The sequence below is a fragment of the Apteryx rowi genome, unplaced genomic scaffold (genome assembly GCF_003343035.1).
Source record: "Apteryx rowi isolate R43461 unplaced genomic scaffold, aptRow1 scaffold_20, whole genome shotgun sequence".
NCBI lineage: Eukaryota > Metazoa > Chordata > Aves > Apterygiformes > Apterygidae > Apteryx > Apteryx rowi.
The window spans coordinates 2,014,118-2,033,822 of record NW_020448308.1 but is presented as its reverse complement, the minus strand read 5'-3'; the positions used below and the strand labels follow the sequence as shown (position 1 = coordinate 2,033,822).

The following is a 19,705-nucleotide window of genomic DNA, read 5'->3' as shown; positions in this document are numbered from 1 at the left end:
AGTCGGGGCCGCGGTACCTGAGAGGCCGCTGTAGGCCCCGCCGGGGCCGTAGTGCCTGCGGCCGCGCTGCACGTCGAACACGCGGCCCAGCAGGGCGAGGTAGAGCCCCGGCTCGCCCTCCGCCCCGCGGTACCGCGCCAGCTCCGCGGCGCGCAGCAAGCGGCCGCCGCCCGGCAGCCAGGCGCGGGGATCGAACCCGCGGCCCAGCAGGCAGGCGGCGCCCAGGCACAGCACCGCCGCCGCCGCCGCCCCCCGCCACATGGGGCCGCGCGCGCGCCCGCGGCGCCGAGGGGCGCGGTCACGTGCCTGCCCGAAGGGGGTTCCCCCCCCGCGCCGCCACCCGACTCCTCACGACACTTTCCTCGCCGCGCAGCAGTGCGGCCAGCGCGGCGAGGCGCTTACGACTGCGCGGCGGCTGACGGCAGTGTGGCTCAGCCACGACAGCTTTCCATAGTGCCCGCCTTGCCGCTTTACGGCAAGTGTCGTGCGGAGCGGGACCCGGGCACATCGCGCCTTTCCGGGGCGGGGGCTTTGCGGCGCCGGCTTTCGCTTGGCGGCAGTGTGGCGCGCCCGCCGCCCGCCGCCGCCGGACTTGACAGGTGCTGCGGGGCCGGGAAGTTGCTGACTAAGCCGGGCCGGGCCGGGCGGGGCCGCGGCGGCGGCAGCGGCAGGAGGAAGCAGAAGCGGCTACGCGGAGCGTCGGGCCGCGGCACCGGCTCCTCCGGGGGGCCCATGGGGACGGCGGCGAGCCACAGCAGCGAGGAGGAGGAGGAGGGAGCCGAGGAAGGCATGGAGGCGGCGGCGCAGCCCGGCGCTCCCTACCCGCCCGGCGCCGCCGCCAGCCCGGCGCCGCCGCTGCCGCCGGCCGAGGTGCTGCTGGACCAGGCCCGGCTGCGGGAGGCCACGGCGCGGCTGCGGGAGGCGGCGCTGCCCGAGTCGCTGGTGTCGCGGCACCACAGCACGCTGGTGCGCTGGCTGGAGGAGCGCCTCAGCCGCGGCGACGAGGCCGTGAGCCTGGAGCAGTTCTGCGAGGTGCTGGAGAGCGTCTCCCGCCTGGCGGCCGCCTCCCGCGGCGAGAGCGAGGAGGTGAGGCGGCGCGGCGGTAACGGCGCCCGTCCCGGCGGAGCCCCGCGGGGGGGGACGGGGACGGCGGCAGGAAGGGACGCGGCGGCGCGGTGCAAGAAGCGCTGCTGCCGCTGGCGCTGCCGCAACGATCGCGAGCTGTCACATCACCGATACCTCTCCTACTCGTAGCCCTTTGCAGCGATAACGCTCAGCAGCTGCTTCTGAATAAAACAGCAGTTGCCCTAACGTTACCGCTGCCCCTAACGCAGCTCGTGGTAGCCAAGGTAGGAAATTCTCTGCCAATTACTTCTCTGAGGCCCTTCGTGATAGCACAGGCACATCTGAGCTTGCTAGACTTGCTTGTGTGGTTGCTTTCCAAAGACGGCAGTGAATTCGCCAAGCGTGCCATTGGTATCGCATTGCTTGTTGTGAAGTAGGAGGCTTGGAAGACTTGGAGGAAAGTAGTCTAACGGGGTTCCCCTCAACACACAAAAGGTCTTAAGGTAAGGTTTTAAGGACAGAAGGGAGGACAGTTTCCCTTCAGCTCCCGAAAAGGATAGAGGGAACTTAATATCTAGAACATTTAATATCTAGCTCGCATTTAAAATGTAGCTAGAATGCCCTGTTGGGAATTTCACACTCAGGATAGTGATTCTCTCTGAATCTACTGCGTTCAGCTCCTGAGCCTCACCAGTGACTTCCTTCTGTCGTCTTATTGCTCCGGAGTAGTAGAGTGACTTTATAAACTGACTATTAAATCACATATACTCTGCTTGAAATGAGTAATGACATAGTAATGTGAGTACTGGAAAATGGAAAGAGATTAATTTTTTTGTAAAAATAGGAACATTTGCACCAGTCTCTGTGTAGTTCACTGAAATGTTGTCTCTGAATTTCCAGTTCCTTTACAAGAACCGATGAAGAGCACTTTCTCATCCGTCATGGAAGTAAAAGTGTGAAATGAGTACATTGGCATTCTTTCTGTTAATACAAACAACCGAGCTTTGCCAGCTATGGGAATATTTTGAGGACTGTCTGTTTTGCAGATCCTTCTCTGTTAGAGGAAAGGTTCTTGCAGTTATTCATGCAAAAAAGATGTAGAATATAGTTTTTTCCTGCTCTTTGAAAGACTTGTCAAGGGATTTGTAGTGGTATGGGTAGACAGTCACATCTCATCTTTCCTGCAAAGTTGAGATGTTGGAGTTGTGTGGAAAACCTGGATGTCACTGTTTCTGTGACTGGCACTAGCCCATGAGGTGTAGTAGTTCAGCTTTCCAGGATGTATTTTACACTGATGAAGTCAATTTGTTGATGGCAGGTCAGTAGGTTTCACTTTTTGATGTTTACAGAATCCTGCCTGGCATAGACTATAGTTTAGATTTGCTCTGCCTATTAAGTTTTTCTGCTCTCAGTGTGGGGCTGTGAGCAACTACATTGAATGCTTTATGTGCAAACGAACCTCTGTTTTAAATACAATATCTCTTTGCTAGATAAACTCTGAGTCCTTTTTTATCCATTAGCGCTTCAGCAGCTATCCTGTAATGTATTCAGCTTTCACTTTAAACATGAACACTTCAGTTCTACTAAGAGCAAAGGGCGGAAAATATAACTTTCATAAATAATATTTTAAATGTATTCTCATGCTGTCCAGTTCCTGAGCTGTCTGTGAGATGAGGTGGTGATTTTTCCATTTGCCGTATTTCCTGGACAGATAAACTTAGCCATCATTTCCCAGGAAAGACATTTCTCTAATGTGTTTTCATGTTCAGTGTTGAGCTTGGTAGGAAGTATCTGGACTTACTGCTTTTATTAAGGAGCAGAATGCAGCTGGAGTGTATAAAGCTGTCACTGCATTTGCACCGCGTCCCAAACACGAACACAGCTCAGTACTGGGTTGCTTACTGAAGTATTTTCGTTTGCTTGTACCGCCGTTGCACTGGGAGCTTATCTAAGCAGTGGAAGTTGTGCAACTTCTGTGTCAAATGAATATAGAGTTTACATTATACTGAACCATAAAATCTTATGAGAGTTCTAAGGTAGGTGAAAGTCAACCTAGTACTGAGATCATAGGAAAAGTTTTAAAAAAAATAACAAAATACTGCATTAAGATGCAAAAAAATATATATGTCTGGTAATCTCTTCTTACACAAAAGTTTAAGAAATTAATTTAAATAGCTATCAGCAGATCCAACTTTTTCTTGTGTTCTTGTGCATAGTTTCTTTTCAATACTAAAGTCACAAAACTTGCTCACTTGTTCACTCCTTATTTTAGTGAGTATTCAGTTTGACTTCACGTGTGAGGAAAAGTCCTATAGCAGCAACATTGATACTGTGTTGGTTGGGTTGATACTAAACTGTACTTTGAACTTTTTCAGCAACCTGAACTATCTTTGTTAAAATTAATTACCTCTATATTGTTGTACTCAAACAAAGTTCTTAGTTTTTGCTTTGGTATCTATTTGATGCCCAGCATCAGTCATCTCTATAAATAATAATAATTTTTTTAAAGGTGATCATTTTTAGCATAGGCTCAGCCATATGTTTACCAAGAGTTTATGAAACTGCCAAGCTGAAATTCAGCTCTGTTTTGCAGAATTGCCTTTGGCACTTTAGTAAGCTGTAAAATATGGTATTTAAACTCTTTTATCTTCTGAGGACTTTGCTGTCATTCAGGTAGTGTAATTATGTCATGGTTAATTGGCAGGTTATTTTGATCTAATCGTTTCAGATTATTTCTCTCTAGGATAGTGCTTTTAATGGTACCTCAAGTTTGATATTCAGATAGCAAAATAAGAGATTCGAACATAAGCTTCCTTCCAAATAGCTGTAATTTCTTGAGTCTGTTGGACACTTAGGAGATGATCTGTTCTCAGAAGCCAAATTTGCTTGGTTATGTATTTGAACTTGAAATTCCAAGTTCAGAGTTGGGAGTTGGTGAAAACATAACTAGTGGTTTTTAATAGTGTGTTCCTGGCTCATGAGTTCTCTGAAATGGCTGTTTTAAAAACTTTACATTTAAGAGCTTGATTCTGTTTTATAAGCTTAGCTGAGTAAAAATGTCTTGTACTTTTGTTTTAAAAAAGTTTTGTTTGTACTACAAAGATGTGGAATGGGTAGTTGTGTAAATTACTCTTTATACATGTTTAACACAACATGTATACAACATGTTTAACAACAAAAGTATTACAACAATACTTTTGTAAGTATTTATATTAAGGTCAAAATTAATGAAGCTGCTAGTGGTTTTCTTCAATAAGAAATGAAGTCCTATAGACTCCTGACTCATTACATGGTTTTCACAAATATTTTGTCAAACTATTTTAAACTGCTATTTGGTTTAGGAGGACAGTGTATGGAAGGCAATATATATGTATTTTTAAAATTCTCATCCTAGTGGCACTTTCCTTCTTAAATAAAGAAAATATTTAAAATCCCAAAGAATTTGAATGCATGCAGTATGAGGTGGCTATAGCAGTAATGAGTGATGGATGAAATGTCTTTTAGAACTAACCCTTTAATGGAATAGATTTTTCATGTTCTTTTGTGAGCACTTTTTCATAGTCACAGATGCTGGGTGGATACTGCTGATTCACTGGTATAGATGATGTGCTGTCTCCACCTAAGCATAACTACAGTTGACTTTTATAGGAAGGCAGTGCAAGTGCCATAAAACTTGCTAAGAACTGCAGATTTTCACCCAGGATATGCTTCTTGTTGCCATGAATTCAATACTGCAGGAAATCGATTCTTTTGATTTTATTTAATAATCTTGCAATGCTTACTGTTCAGGTTTGTATAAAATAACTTGAATTACTGCTTAAAGTAAATATCTTGAAATAATTTTTCCCTTTTTTTTATTCCTCTTTAGGCTTTTGCACAATTTGATGCTGAAGGAGATGGCACTGTAGACGTGGAGAATATGCTGGAGGCTCTCAAGAATTCTAGTGGAGCTAATCTTCAAGGGGAGCTTAGTCATGTAATCAGGCAACTGCAGGCTTGTTCACTAGTCCCAGGTATGAGAACAGAGTACCAAAACTTTTGCTTTCCCTAATCTTCTCACAACTCTAGTCCAAGTCATTCTCACTTCCCTAGTGTCAAACAAGTGAAGTTGTTTCAAGTTAAAGATTTCCCATAATTACAAGCCAGCTGTCTCGCTTTCATAAATAACCAATATTTTCTTCTCTCTGTGAATGGGGAGCTGCTTGCAAAATTGTGGTGTGTGTCTTAACTAATACGGTAGCAGTCTTATATATGATAACTGGAAGAATCCTCCACTGAGTCTGTTTCAGGTGATGAGTCGTGTACTTAATATTATATTGTTGTTTGGCTTTTTGAATCCTGCTAAAACATATTTCACAGTTTATAGCATATAACTTCTAAACTGTCAGTTTCCAGAATTTCAGTCCTGGGTTAAATATCTGTTACTGGCATTCCTTCTAAGCGTTCAATGATAAGTGGCTACGGTGGATTTGCCTGGGAGGACCGGGACAAAAAGTTTTAGAATTGGCTAATAGAAAAGTCAGAGGAGAGAACTCACAGGGTACTCTACACATCTAATTTCACTGTGATTCAGAGTACCACTGTCAAGAAGCTTAAATTTTTTACGTAGTCAGTGGAAAGCATTAGGCACCTCTTTGGGAATAATCCAAAATGCCAAAGTGAGATGCCAGCATAGCCCAAGGTGAATGATGTGGGTACATCAACTCTTCAGCCAAGCAGCATCTATTTCATCTAGATATTAAAATATAAAAGATAAGAGTTTGGGGCTTTTGAGACAGCAAAATAATCTTAAGAACTAAGATTTTTGGTGATTGCTTTGAACCCTTTCAGACATTTCAAGTGATTGGTAACATATTTGTTTTCTTGCACTTTTCATGATCCTGTTCTAAATGTTGTAAACTTGAGCTACTTCATCTGGAATGTAGTTCCAATATTGGCTCCCATACTTAATTAGAATTTACCTAGTAATAAGATGTAGAGAGGAAAAATGATGGCTTGGTTGCTTAAAGTTCTGTCCGATGTTGCAACAAAGAATAAAATAATATATTTTTCTAGGTTTTATTGACATATTTTCCGAATCAAAAGAGCGCCTTGGTCTTCATGCTTCAATGATACTGAGATTCTTGCACCGGAATCGCATTTCTAGTACTGCTATTCCATACCCAGTGCTGGAGTACTTCAACAATATTTGTACTATGCGGTCTTCTGTATTGAAGGATTCTTTAGATCGACTTCTCCTAAAAGAGAGAGGTATGTGAAATTGTTGTGTTTTGGGGAGGTTTTTTTTGTTTGTTTGTTTTGCAGGATGGCTAGTGTAACCATAGCTTGAAGATGACATTACAGATAAAATAAAAAGGTTTTTTTTACTGTTATATCTTTAACAGACTTGGCTTTTCATGATGTTGATCTGTGTGCTTCTCACCTTTTTTTTTTTTTTCAGTCAAATGTTTTTACCACTTACTAGAAAAATACCTTCCGTGTGAAGGTGACCATTTCCTGAAGTTGACTTTTTCAGTAGAAGAAATAAACTTCTTATTTTTGTGGAGGAAGTAGTGAATCTTTTATTATATTTCAGATGGGACTGTCCTGGTGGTAATTACTCTTCACACCCTTAAGGGAGAGCTCCTTGAGTTCACAGCTTGACTTCATGATATTTTCGGATCCCTGCACTTTTATTCTCTTCTACACATAGAAAGTGATCACGTTATTTGGGGAAACAGTCTGCTTTTCCCTTCCCTAGAATAGCTACGACTGAGGTTTTCTCCATCTTTAATTTTTCCTCTCATCCGTTTAGATATTGGCATAATTCTAGTAAAGCACTGTTGAGGCCAGTAAGAAAAGGCTATTGAGCTCCAGGCAAGATAGGTACTTTCAGACTGCAGGTGGTAGATTAAGAGTACCATGACTTCATCTGAAATGAAACTTTGCTGTATTCTATTTTATATAGAAAATGCTTCAAGAAATTTTATAGGAGTTGTGTTCTATGCCAACAAGCTCATTTCTGTGAGATACTTAATTATTAGTAAGGTATAGCAATTCTTCAAAACAAGCAAATGAAAAAGAACATTATGAGTGATTTCTTTACCTTTACAGAATACCCCAGTGACTTGAATGGTAATCAAGAGTCGGACAAACTGAAATCTGTCACGAAGTGCTATACTCACATAGAAACCTCATCCAACTCTGCTGATATCGACAAGATGACAAATGGAGAAACAACATCGTTTTGGCAGTCAGATGGGAGTGCTCGCTCACACTGGATACGGTGCGTGACACTCCAATACGCAGCTGAGTTTCAGGCTTGTTAGTCCTTATAGGTCTTGCAGCCACTGGGGTGTAACTGAAAAAAGCTGTGAATTACTGAATGACAGATGAATTGATTTGAAAACTTAAGTCATACTAATCTTTGCATAAAGTTTAAAAGCCTAACCACCAAGAAAAGTATTCAACTGTAAGATATATGCCTCTTTCATGCTGACACATATGCTTGTTTTGTAGCTAAGCTTTCCGACCTGTGTTACAGATGCAGTGCTTGGTATTTGAATGGCAGTGCTTTGCCACAATCTAGAAAAATCACTGCATCTTTAAACAAAAATGTTTAGTGGTTGTTTGATAATAAATCTGAGAATGTACCTTTTTTAAAACAAACAAACAAACTACATTTTTATTTTGGAGAAATGACTTCTCAGTTGAAATGCTGCTGGACAATAGAAAATTCTACAGTCTAACTATCAGAGATGACTTTAAGATAACTACAAGTTTTCTTAACTTGTATGCTGTGACCCAGTGGTGGTAAAGTCTGTCAATTATTAGATAATTTCCAACAGGTTTATTTACACTTGCAAAAGTGAAAACTGGGTGAGGCTTAGCTAAAATTGTAGCATTTGACTTATCTTCTCTTTGCAAGAACTGTTTTTCTTCTTTACTTTGCAGTTTAAAGATGAAACCAGATGTTGTTTTGAGACATCTGTCCATTGCAGTGGCAGCTAATGACCAGAGTTACATGCCACAGCAAGTTACGGTGGCGGTGGGAAGGAATGCCAGCAGTCTCCAGGAGGTCCGAGATGTTCACATTCCAAGCAATATCACTGGCTACGTAACACTGTTGGAAAACGCTAACATTAGTCAGATGTGTGAGTCAATAAACATACCATTGGTGTATTGTTTTGTTGCTCTTTTTTGAAGGTGAAAGGTTGGGTATGTCATAGAGTGCTGTGTTGAAGTGTCAGTCATTAAAGCAGAAATTTTTGACTTAGCTCTTGGGTCAGAGAAATTATTTTGATTGTAGTTTAATGATTAACGCATAAAAGCGTCTTTCTCATGGCATCTGTCTGTAACTCAGTTTAAAGGTAGAATAGCTGGAATGATTTAAGATGCAGTTTCAGCCTCTCAGTTTGAAGGTATTGGGCCATCTTAAGATATCTTTGCTTGCAGAGTGAAACCATATGTTAGATACTATTATCTAACAAAAAAATCAGCTTCTGAGAAACCTTTTTTTTTTTTTTCTAGAAAAACTCTGAAGAGCAGTCAGATGACTTTAGTGAAGCAGGTTTTAAGCTAAGGTTTTCTAAGTAGTGTTATTTTTAAGCCTGGTAGATCTGTGGGTGCTATTTTGGAATCAATCACAGCAAAGCTGCTCTTTCCAAAGAAGCTTCACAAATGTCCCTTCAGCTCAAACTGATGCTTTCCACTAAGATAAACTTTCACAGCTACAGAAGCAGGCGGCAGGCATGTTGTTCTTCAAACATAACTAAGAGAATGTTATCTATGCAAAATGGTCAAGAACTTCTGTGAGAATTTTTCTGTAACTTCTAAAAATTTGTTTTTATGCTTTACCCTTTTTCCCACTTCTGTCCTCCTCCCTCCCAAGGACGCTTCCTGTTCGGGTTTGATTAGTACTGGTAGTGATTTGACTTCCACCTTGAGGGTCTTTTACTTCCTTTTTTCCTAGTTTCTAGCAGTACAGGGCCATACAGGATCACAGTAGGCCATTCAGAAGCTAGATTTTCCAACTCATTAGGTGCATGTTGAAGAAATACACATGCATAGTTGTTTAAGAGGTTTCACAGTAATTCTTGTTTTGAATGTTTGAGTTCTTCTACATCTGGTCTAATGGAAGAAATGGAAAAAAAATCTATTTTGTGTTTTTGACAGATGTACAGATAAATATCAAGCGTTGCCTTAGTGATGGATGTGATACTAGAATCCATGGACTCAGGGCAGTTGGTTATCAAAGAGTTAAGAAGGTGGGCGTCTCAGTATGTGATGCTTCGGCTATCTGGTACTGGTCTCTGCTGACCTCTCTGGTAACGGCTTCCATGGAAACAAATCCAGCATTTGTTCACACTATCTTACAAAATACTCAGTAAGTACCAAACTTCCTTGTCTTTTTGACTACTTCCAGCCTTTGTCAACTAATCTACCTCGTGTAACTGGTTTCCACTCCCTCCGTTAAAGTGTTTAAACACCTTCTTAACTACCAGATTATTTAAATTTTGATATTTCTCCTTTATCCTTTTGCACATACCAAAACAAATATGGTTCTCCTATCCTTTGTGAGTAACTTAGTAGTTCAGTCATAACTGAATGAATACTGAAAAAAATGAGTTGTTTTTAGCTATCCTTTGGCTCATAATGTTTTCAAGAAGCCTAAAATTAACTGATTTTCTGTCGTTAACTTTGTCGCTTGTGAATATTGATCACCTTCCACTTTTGCAAGGAGTTCAATTTAGCTTGTTTTCAGCAATTTTTGCTTGTGTAATGCCTCGCCATGAGTTACGCGGGGAGGAAGCAGGGTATATGCCGTATCTCCGTGCAGATGTTTGTCTTGTGGTGATCAGCTGCTCTGCTGTATAACGTTTCCTTGTCCAGCTGCCAAACCCTTCTGCTCGATGACTTGAAGGATTGGAATCCTAATGAAATCGCAACACACCCACGCCAACTTTTATAGAGCTTAGTGAGCGTGATGCCACCAGGCTTAAGAGCACCACTGTCATTAGGTTAATGAGTACTGCAGGCTAAAGTCCATGAAGCCTATCTGCAATTTGTCTTGTCTATGAAACCTCTTTAAAGTTTAGATAACTTCATACGTGCTTATGTCTGCCGGAGGAAGGTTTGTAGTTGCACAGCTTTGCTAAAAGTGAGGACCTTCAGTTATGCTACAGTTCAGATATTTGTTAGAAGTATAATGTGAATCTTGGGCTAATAGGGCCTAAAAACTTTAAAAAGAGGAAATCTTGACTGAAAACATGCATTCAGGAGTTATGAATTCAGTGCTCGGAATTAAAAAGCCAGAAACCAAACTTCAGAATTAGAATTACTTTGATGTGACTGCCCACCCTCAAGAGCCACTTTGGACAACTGGGCATTACACAGTTGCAAATTATTTCAGTGATAATCCAGATATGTTATTTTAATCTTAGTCTAGATGTTATTTTGTTTCTTGTGTGCTGCTTAGTACCTGCTTTGGTTCATCTTTATCCCCTATTTATTGCTTACCTAATTGAGTTTTTTTTTACTAAAATATTACTATATATGGCTTAATCCTTTGAAACAGAAACTTAAAAGACTTTTTAACACTAAACTAAATATTTGGGTATTTCAAGGTTGTTGATAGCTTATTTGTTTTGCATACAGTATAGTTCTATCTTTCTTTTTAAATTAGCAAATTTTAACTCACTGTGAATTTAGCCAAAACTAATAGAATGTGGAAGGAGGAAGAATAGAATTGGAATATTTAACAGTATGCATTGTATATATAGATGAAAATTATGCCCAAAAGGCAAATTATCTTACTGTTAATAACTGAATAATGTTTGAGTGAGACAGTGGCAGCACATCTTTTTTAAGAATTCCTATTTTCAGCAGTTATTACATTACCTTAGGAAATCGAACAAAAAATCTGATCTCGGCTAATAAGCTTCTTAGTTTTCATAATTATTTTGAAAGAATTTAAAGGCAATCTTTCCTTTTTTTTAATGGAAGGATTAATAGGAAGGACACTCTTGCTAAATTCTAGAACTTTTAAAGGTAGTATTTAGACACGTTTAGAAGTTATTTCTGATGCTGTTTGTAGGAGGCTTGTTTCAAAACCCCTTGATTTACTTGTGGGTCATTAAATGTGAGATTGTGAGATTATGAGATTCAAGATTACCTAACAGTTGTTGAACTTTCTCCAGCTAGAATGCAATGCTGTCTTTTCCTTTTGAAAATATTATCATCTGTGTAAATAGCTTCTGAACACAGAAAGAACCTATAGACACCTAATCATTGAAGTATAAAGATTCAAACTTCTCATTCGTTTTAGAAGACTTTTTCTTTGATTCTGTCCAGCGTTCTGATGTTATGCTTCATCTTTTTTACTAGGAAAGCACTGCAACACATGCCACCTCTGTCCCTAACACCAGGCTCTACAGATTTTTCAAGTTTCTTATCTCCAAATGTTTTGGAAGAAGTCGATAGCTTCCTTATAAGAATAACAAGGTGAGATTGTGTTGATGTATTTCAAAGATCAAAGGCTGGTTTTGTTTACGTGACCCTATACTGTGACAGAGCACTGCTGGCCATGGACAGTAGGCCAAGCTGGGAATACTGATACTAGGAAAAAGGAAACTGAGCCGGGATAGCTGTTGTCAAAAAGTAGTCTAGTTGGTGAGACTGCTGCCACAGCCTGACGTAGGGCTTGGCCGCTAGTACGAAGGGGCCTGTGGGCTTTGCGACAGTGACTGCTGTTTGAAGAAACCATCTTTTCACAGAATCTGCTGCAAAACGCAACACCTCTAAGAAGCCAGTGTCCATTTGTGCAGGGAGTTTAGGCTGTGTTCACTGGTCCTCATCTCATCTGGGAAAAAGCAGAGCATCTGGATAGCCAGATTCAGTTCAAAGCTTTCCTTCTGGGGACTGGGTCTGCATGGAACAGGACATTTCATTGCTCTCCAGAACTCTCTCTAAAACGAGATGCCAAGTATTTATTCCAGCAAGCAGCAAGCCACATAGCTGCTAGGTTTTATAATTTGGTGTCTTAAAGAGTTCTCCAGATAGGTTACTGTATGAGAAACAGGTATCACATATTAAAGTTGTACTTAATGTACTTGATTTCTCTAACTCAGGTTTCTTTTCTGAATTTTCTTCCATATCTGTTTTTTATTCTTTTCTTTTTTTTGTTTCTCCCCAGTTGTTGTACCACTCCAGAGGTTGAACTCACACTCTTGGCTTTTGCCTTAGCCAGAGGGAGTGTTGCTAAAGTGATAAGTTCCCTTTGCACCATCACTGATCATCTGGACACTCCATACAAGGCTTCATCACTTATCGCTTCTATGGCCACAGTTAGACAGAACCTGCTGTATAAATATGGTAAATGAATAATTGCTGGATCCTTTACTCAGTGTACTTAATACAATATACAGCTTTCTAAGTTGTTTTACTTGTTCTGCTGAGGTTTAAAATTATACAAGGCTTATATAACGACTGTCACAAAGAAGATATGCCTTGTGAAGCTTAACTGCCCTACAAATTGGTAGCAGATAAGCCTTCTGTGATCCAAGAATCAAACCAGGTGGTGTCATCTTGAGGGAAAAAGCATGAACTTCGTAGACAGTGGCCCTTAAATCAAGACCGTGATAGTGTTTGTATTGTATTAAATTATCTGGTGTCATTTGCAATTTTTTTTTCCCAACAGTACACTTTTTTCCCCCGTTTAGCTTCAGTAAGTAATCTCTCTTGCACACATTTGCATGTGCAATTGTTTCAAGTGTAAAAATAATGTCATTAGCACCTATGTACAATTTTTTTTATTTTCACTTTTGTAAATTAATCTGTGATAAGTTGAGAGTGTTTATTATGGCATAAGGCAGTATGATTTTGCTGTAAGTATTGACTGTACTTGTTTGGTAAATCTATATTTTCTAGGGTGTCAGCTCCTGAGGTTATCATTTTTCTCGCTGAAGAATTTTTCCCTTTGTTTGCCTGGTAGTATGTTTTGTCAGGACTGCTTGGCTTGTGCCAAATATTACATTAAATATCTTTGTAGTTGTAATATTAGTATTCCCTTTCAAAAGCTTTGAAATTTGCTCAGTTTTCTCCAAATAACTGTTACTTTTTGCAACAAAAGAGTGGTACTTCATGTATTGTGAATTCCAAAGTGTGGAAAGTAGTTGAAGGAACATCAGCCGTCATGAGTTTGTGTCCTTCTGTCCATATCTAAAACTTTAGCTATGATGTTAGACTAGCATATCTCTTACACTCCAGCTCCTCCTCCTTTTTGTCTGACAGTGGTAAAAAGCTCATAGTTTTGTGATTCTTTTAGTTCAATTGTTTTCTGTATGAAGAACCGAAAGCTGGAAAACAGGTTTCATGTTTTATGAAGCTGACAAACCTGTTGATGTGCTTATTTAGGAAAACCATTGCGACTAACCTTGCAAGCATGCGATGTAAAGGGAAAAGAAGATAAATCAGGACCTGAAAACCTGCTTGTGGAGCCATGGACGGGAGATGGTAAGAGCAAAGACTTAAATTTTAGAGTGTTCAACCAGGCACAAAGAAGCATTTTGGATTTTCCACGTTAACAAGGCTGTGGTGCCATTGGTTATATATTCGGCACTGCTTGATAGTTTTAAAATATGGAAGGTTTGTGTATAACTGCATGTAAATTCCAGAGATTCACCTTGTTGCAAACTAGAACTGATTCATTTTTGAAAACGGGTTGGGGTTTGGGGGGAGGAATTATTGATCCTCTATGTGGATGTGTGAGCAGTAAGCTGTCACAAAGAAAATTATACTAGAGCATATTTTGTGGGGAGAAGTCATGAATCACTCACAGCTCGTTTCCCAAATATTGATGGAGACCTATAGTAGAAATCACTGAAGTTTTCAGTCATTATACATAACTATTAATTCTTTAAAGTTTATCTTTGTTAATAAAATATATTCTAAAATATGCACTGGACACAACTGAAGGAAGGTGGTTTGTGTTTCTCAGCGTCCTTTTTAACTGAAGTGCCTCCTAATCTTTCTGGAAAAACCTGTGTACTATTTTGTGCCTTACTACTTTTAAATGAAAACTATTATGACAGAAAATTAGGCACATTCTAAATGCTATTTTACCTGTTTGCTTGCTTGCTTGTGCATATTGTTTCAATTTTTTAAATTGTTTTGTGGATTGTCTTCTGATGTCGGTCACAGTTTGAGGAAGACTGAGTTATCTGTGAATAGAGCCACAAGCCAAAATAATATTTGGGAGTTATTACTAAATTTTAGTAGGGGAACACTGCAATATCTGCAGCAATTTCAAGTCCCAAGAGAGACACTGGAGAGATGTCTGTAGGCGCTGCGGGAGAATATACTAGCATGATACCATCTTTCTGTGTGTCTTTTACCCTTTTATTTGGAAACATTTTCAGATCAGCTATGGCATTTCACTAGTACAGTTTTGGACTTTGATCCCCACCCTCTTCCCACAATGTTAGAAGTTTTTCAAGCTTTTTGCACTAGCAATCCTTCCAGTTTCATCCTGTTTCCCATTGCGTCTTTAGGTTTTCTTACCGAAACTGGGAAGACCAGAGCAAGTATCATTCTTTCTACTGGCACCGAATCTTCATTTCAGGTGACACAAATTAGAATAAAGGTATGTAGTTTCCTTATGCTTTTCAAGTAGAAGGCTTTTTTTTTTTTCCCTAACAGTAGTGTTGAATTAAAAAAATCTCTTGTATGAATTGAAATTTTAATTTGTTGTTGAAATAGTATTATGTTTGGGTTTTGATTTTGTGTAAATGAGAGGAAACTTAATGAAATGGAGATCTGAGATTGTTTCAAGGTGCCATGAGCATGCAGTAGAAAGAGAGCCATTTATTTTATGTTGCTTTTGTGTGTATCTTTACAATATACTCAAGCCAGTGAATCTTAGGTGTATGGTTTCTAATCCTAGGCGTATGGTTTCACTCTAAAAAGTACCTTATATTTAAAATAAATTTGCAGCTCTGCGAATGGTAGGTTTCATGATGCAGTGTGAGAGTTCAAATTAAATGTAGGGTTTTTTGAATTCTTTTCAGATGCATCAGTGTTATTTGAACACCTAGAACAATTTTATTGTGTTTAAAAGCAAAGTCTTGTGAGCAATTCTCATGGTCAGGAGACAACTGCAATGAGATTTCTGAACTGAATTTATTTACTTACTCATTACTTAAGACAGAGTGGTAGTTTAATTCCTAGAACATGGATGCATATTTCAATGTCCAAGAGAATTAAACGTGAATGGACTTCCGGTAAGTAAAACCTAACTGGAGCTGGAGAGGCAACAACTAAGCTGTTTTAACATTGCAGTGTAGTAACATCAGGATACATAATTTCGTTTTTGTGCTTTTTTTTATAAAAAAGCATATATGTATATAAAATCAGAATGAGAACTAGTATGCGAAGCTATAGCTATTGTTAGGGTACTAGCAGGGTGATGACTGTAGTGAACATTAGCTGTACATGTGATCCTTATTGTGTGGGTTACAAAAGCTTTCATAACACTTCCCTAAACTGTGTTCCAGTTTTCTTCTTTAGGTAAAAACCATAGTGTGATTCCAGAGATCAGTTTTGTCAGTAGTTAGTTGCCTTCCGTAACTCTTTTCTGTGAAAGCAACAGCTTCTTTTATCGCCAGCTTTTATATACATTGCTCTGGATTTGTTCTTTTAGGTTCGAAGAGGTGCCATTGGGGCCCAGTGTGGGCTGGTGTTTGCCTATAATAGCTCTTCGGAAAAATTCCACGCAGAGGAACATTTCAGAAGATTTGAAAGCTATGATAAATGGAAGTTACAGGAATTTAAGCAATTTTTAAAAAACAGGTATAAGTGGGCTTTTTGTCATGAATACACTGAAAGTAAATATTATACCAAACCTTTTTGCAATGCTACTTGAACTACTGAGATTTGCTCCGAAGAACTTAAAAAGTAATGCATCATTTAATGGCTACTTGTCTGACTTTATCGAATATTAATTTGATGTTTGTGATGGAAAAAGCATATAGCTATTGTTTTCAGCCTCTCAGTTTAAAGACCTGTTTAGAAAAGGATATAACAAAACAAATTCTCTACTTCAGGTGCAGATCTATGATAACAGATAGCAGTAACCATTTATAATTAGCCTTTATTAAATTACTTTAGGAATGAAGGGAAATTAGGGTCCATGGCTAAAAAAAGATTTCCTTAAAACAAATTAAATGATTTTTAAAATATTCTTAGCGTGTATATTCAAGAGTTTGTGTATGTGAAAGTTTCTGTTTCATCTCCCTAACCTTTACAGCCATAACATGCTGAAAATACTTTAGTAGCATAACAGCAGCTTGGCAGTTTCTTTAAACATTTTATTTTGAAAACTTTGTTAAATTCTTTTATACCCAGAAGCAGTTGTTCGTGTGATGATTTGGGAGATGATGATCCTATCGGCTGGTTTGAGGTGGAAGAAGAATGGGATGAGGTTGATGTCAAAATGCAGCAATGCAGAGTTTCCCAAGTAAGAAACCGTGAGAATTCATTAGCCTCGTCACAGTGAGCAGAGGGTCGTCTCGGTGCTTTGTTGTAATGCCAGCTGAAATAAACATAATTTTTATGTATGCACGGATAACTCTTGTGGATAGAGGTAAAAGTCAATGGACTCTTGGTTAAAAGGATGATTTGACTTTTGTCCTCTGAGTTGCATTCTTTCTGTGTGTATACACATATTTAGTTTCAGTTGCATGGTGCTTCAGGATCAAAATTAATGCAAAATTATGTGCTCATGTGTGCATTAGTGGTTTTTATGATGAAGAGAGATTTCTAAAAAGGATGATGTGATTGTTACTGTATTTTAATATCTAGAACAATTAACAGCTGCATTGTTACAGCGTTTACTCTTTTAGGGCCAAATTCTGCAACCCTTATTTTATTTTAACCCTTATGTATTATTATATTTTATAATTATATTATAATTATATTATTATATTTTATTATATTATTTATTATTTTATTATAACCCTTATTTTATTTTTAGTGACAAACAGTTATTCAGTAGTTCAATGAGTTAGATTGAATTCCCTGAGGAGTGTGGGACTTCTCCATTTCAGGAGTGACAGAACATGGATCTTCATTTGTAGGGAATTTTGTTTTTCATAACGCTGCATTTATTTTGTTTCTGGAATCAGCTGTTGTATGGTTCCCCAAACCTTTTTTTGTACTGTGGAAATCAGCAGAAGTTGCAGCACGGTTGTAAATCAACTGGCATTTTTTCTAAAACTTTCACCACTTGCTAAGATATTCTTCTGTTGTCCGTGCAACGCTTAGTCCCTTAGACTTCTGAGTATACAGAATTAGTAAGTACACTTGGATGGTGGAACTTGCTGTTCCCATTAACTTTAAGTTTTGTATCTTAGTGTGGACAGATTGCATAAAGTATGTTGTAAATATTTCTTGCTGATCTTCTGCTTGTTTTTAAATGCAGCTAGTATTTTTTCACCTGCAGAAATGCTGTAGCTCTAGAGACAAGAAATAGAGCATACAGAATGAATGAAACCGATAATGAATTAACTAACTTTGCAGATGTATATAGAGGTCACAGAACCATCACTATAACGTTTTGGGGAAATGGGGAGAATGTAAGTGAGGACCCCAAGCTTAGTCTGAATCTCAAACTTAGTGTCTTAAAAGCCTGGGGGTGACTGACAAGCAATAAGCCTTGCTCACCCCCACCTGCTCCGCACATCTGTGCACTCGCATCTTATGAAAGCCTAGTTTATACTGACTTTTAAAACCAAATCTTGTGCTGTGTTTGTATCCTTCTAGTACTTAATGATAAAGTTCTTGTGCACGAGGCAAGACACAGCAGAACGGTTGGGAGTTCAAGGCCTGAATGTTCTTGGGTATCTTCGGCCAATGCGAGAGGAGCCCAATAGGAGCATGAACTGCTTGCAGTGCAGGAAGACGGATGATGATACAGTTTGTGGCACAGCTCTTCTCCTGAAGACGCTTCATTTCATCCAGCAGCTTGCACAGGACCTGGTATTTTTACTCCTTAGATTTTTTTTTAAGCATGTATTTGCTGTGCTACAAAGCAATAAGGTTATACTAACAGTAAATTAATAGTCTTGTGAATAGATAAACCAAAGTGTTACTAATAAGTAGTAGTAATAATTAATAGTACCATGCTGTGAGGGGAAAAAATTATCTCTGGAAGATGGGATTCTATGTGTTTTTGCTAAAGTTTACTAGGAATGTGTTCACTTATGTCCTGAAGAGAGTTAAGGACCATCTCTCAGCATTAGGTTACAATGTTGGGTGAACTCAACGCAACAGAAGGACGCTCTACTGTCCGTTAGATAGTGTAGCTGTTTCTGAAGCAAACATGCTAAAGGTGCATAGAAAGGTAGCTAGGAAAGCTGCGCAGATTAAAACACGTTCTCTGTTCTTTGAAATAATTATGTCAGTGTCCAAGGTGAGACATGCAGTGAAGTGGTATGGCTGGTGTGTGCTGATGTATGTCAGGCACTTCTGAGGATACGTTCGCATTTTGGATGAAATCGTGTTTTGTTCATAGAGCTCATGCTTCAGTGCCTTTCAGCTTTAGATTCTGAACCCTGTGCATCTCATTTTGTCTCTTGCATCTGCACAATAAGTTTTGAACCTGTTATTTACTTTCAACCATATTATGCAAAGAGGTAGAGGTTGCAAAGGCTCTTTTTGGGGAGAGGGGGAAGGAACAAGGCATTTGGAAAGAGGAGAGTGCTTTGTGAAGGGGAAGGTTTCAGCATGAACATAACATTTAGACACCAGTAAATCTAAGCAGGTGAAAGAATTTATGTTAGCTGCAAATCTATAGGAAAATAGTCTGCCTTAAGCCCAGTGCTCAGGGAGCTACTCTTTATAAATATGTTGTATATAGAGTTAATTTTTTTAATCCTGTATTTTCTTTGCCTCTTTAAGGTTCAACAGAAGGAGAGTGGATTAAAATACAAGTCATTTTTAGATTTCACGGGCCTTGATTTGCAGCTGTTTTGGAATTTTTACAATAAACTTCGCCAAAAGTAAGTCACATCTTTGCTGTGTGGTAAAGCACAAATCTTGTGTATATGTATAAATAAAGTATGCTTGGTTTGGTTGCAGCAGTTTCTTCTTCCTAAACTGCATCATTTACATAAATAACATTTTCATACTTCTGCCATATGGGTTTTTAACTATAATGTTATATAGAAGCTTGAGTTGCAGATTTATTTAGCTGCTAGTTATACTTTTTTGGCTGCATGTTCTCTACTTTGAATGTCTTTTATTCATCTGAGATAGTGACTCTGTCATAGCATTATCTGATAGAAGAGAGCTTCTCCTTTTCTAGTTTTTACTTCTGTTTTATGTTTTCTTATAGCCCAAGGGAAGAATGCATCTTTGCTCAAACAGTGCTATTGCAGCTTCTCCAGAGCTGCTTCTCTGTACTTACTGGAGACAATAAAACTGGTAAGCCTCAAGAAGCTTCTCAAAGCAAAACACCTGGTCATACAGAAGCTGCAGAAGAGCTTTACAGACATCTGTGTGAAGGTAATTTCTATTGAATGTATTAACTGCTTTGTCTGTTCTGGCTTACAAGTGTTTTACAACAGTCAGAATTTGGGAAAATATTTTTATTCCTAACGACCAA

The 19,705-nt window shown here is 39.4% G+C and overlaps 2 protein-coding genes across 7 annotated transcripts in view; one reads left to right on the top strand and one right to left on the bottom strand.

Moving 5' to 3' along the window:
* Window positions 1-607, bottom strand: part of LOC112965015 (neuferricin) — a 7,122-nt gene extending 6,515 nt beyond the window's left edge. Inside the window, exon 1 of one of the 2 annotated variants that reach the window (XM_026063683.1) lies at window positions 307-607. In XM_026063683.1, the coding sequence (XP_025919468.1) occupies window positions 307-508 (202 nt within the window). In that variant the 5' untranslated portion in view covers window positions 509-607. Of the gene's footprint in view, window positions 1-17; window positions 262-306 lie in introns of those variants that run through there. The other variant, XM_026063682.1, reaches the window with a different exon arrangement.
* Window positions 608-631: 24 nt separating this feature from the next.
* ZZEF1 (zinc finger ZZ-type and EF-hand domain containing 1) overlaps window positions 632-19,705 on the top strand; it is a 61,698-nt gene continuing 42,624 nt past the window's right edge. For 4 of the 5 annotated variants that reach the window (XR_003253155.1, XM_026063678.1, XM_026063676.1 and 1 more), the window contains exons 1-15: window positions 632-1,086; window positions 4,934-5,078; window positions 6,121-6,315; window positions 7,159-7,330; window positions 7,999-8,198; window positions 9,220-9,430; window positions 11,431-11,547; window positions 12,239-12,417; window positions 13,459-13,557; window positions 14,595-14,686; window positions 15,743-15,891; window positions 16,447-16,558; window positions 17,863-18,078; window positions 19,000-19,100; window positions 19,436-19,605. Coding sequence is in view for 4 of the 5 variants with exons in the window: in XM_026063678.1 (XP_025919463.1) it covers window positions 733-1,086; window positions 4,934-5,078; window positions 6,121-6,315; window positions 7,159-7,330; window positions 7,999-8,198; window positions 9,220-9,430; window positions 11,431-11,547; window positions 12,239-12,417; window positions 13,459-13,557; window positions 14,595-14,686; window positions 15,743-15,891; window positions 16,447-16,558; window positions 17,863-18,078; window positions 19,000-19,100; window positions 19,436-19,605 (2,512 nt within the window). In the remaining variant the exon portion in view is untranslated. The remainder of the gene's footprint in view (window positions 1,087-4,933; window positions 5,079-6,120; window positions 6,316-7,158; window positions 7,331-7,998; window positions 8,199-9,219; window positions 9,431-11,430; window positions 11,548-12,238; window positions 12,418-13,458; window positions 13,558-14,594; window positions 14,687-15,742; window positions 15,892-16,446; window positions 16,559-17,862; window positions 18,079-18,999; window positions 19,101-19,435; window positions 19,606-19,705) is intronic. The other variant, XM_026063677.1, reaches the window with a different exon arrangement.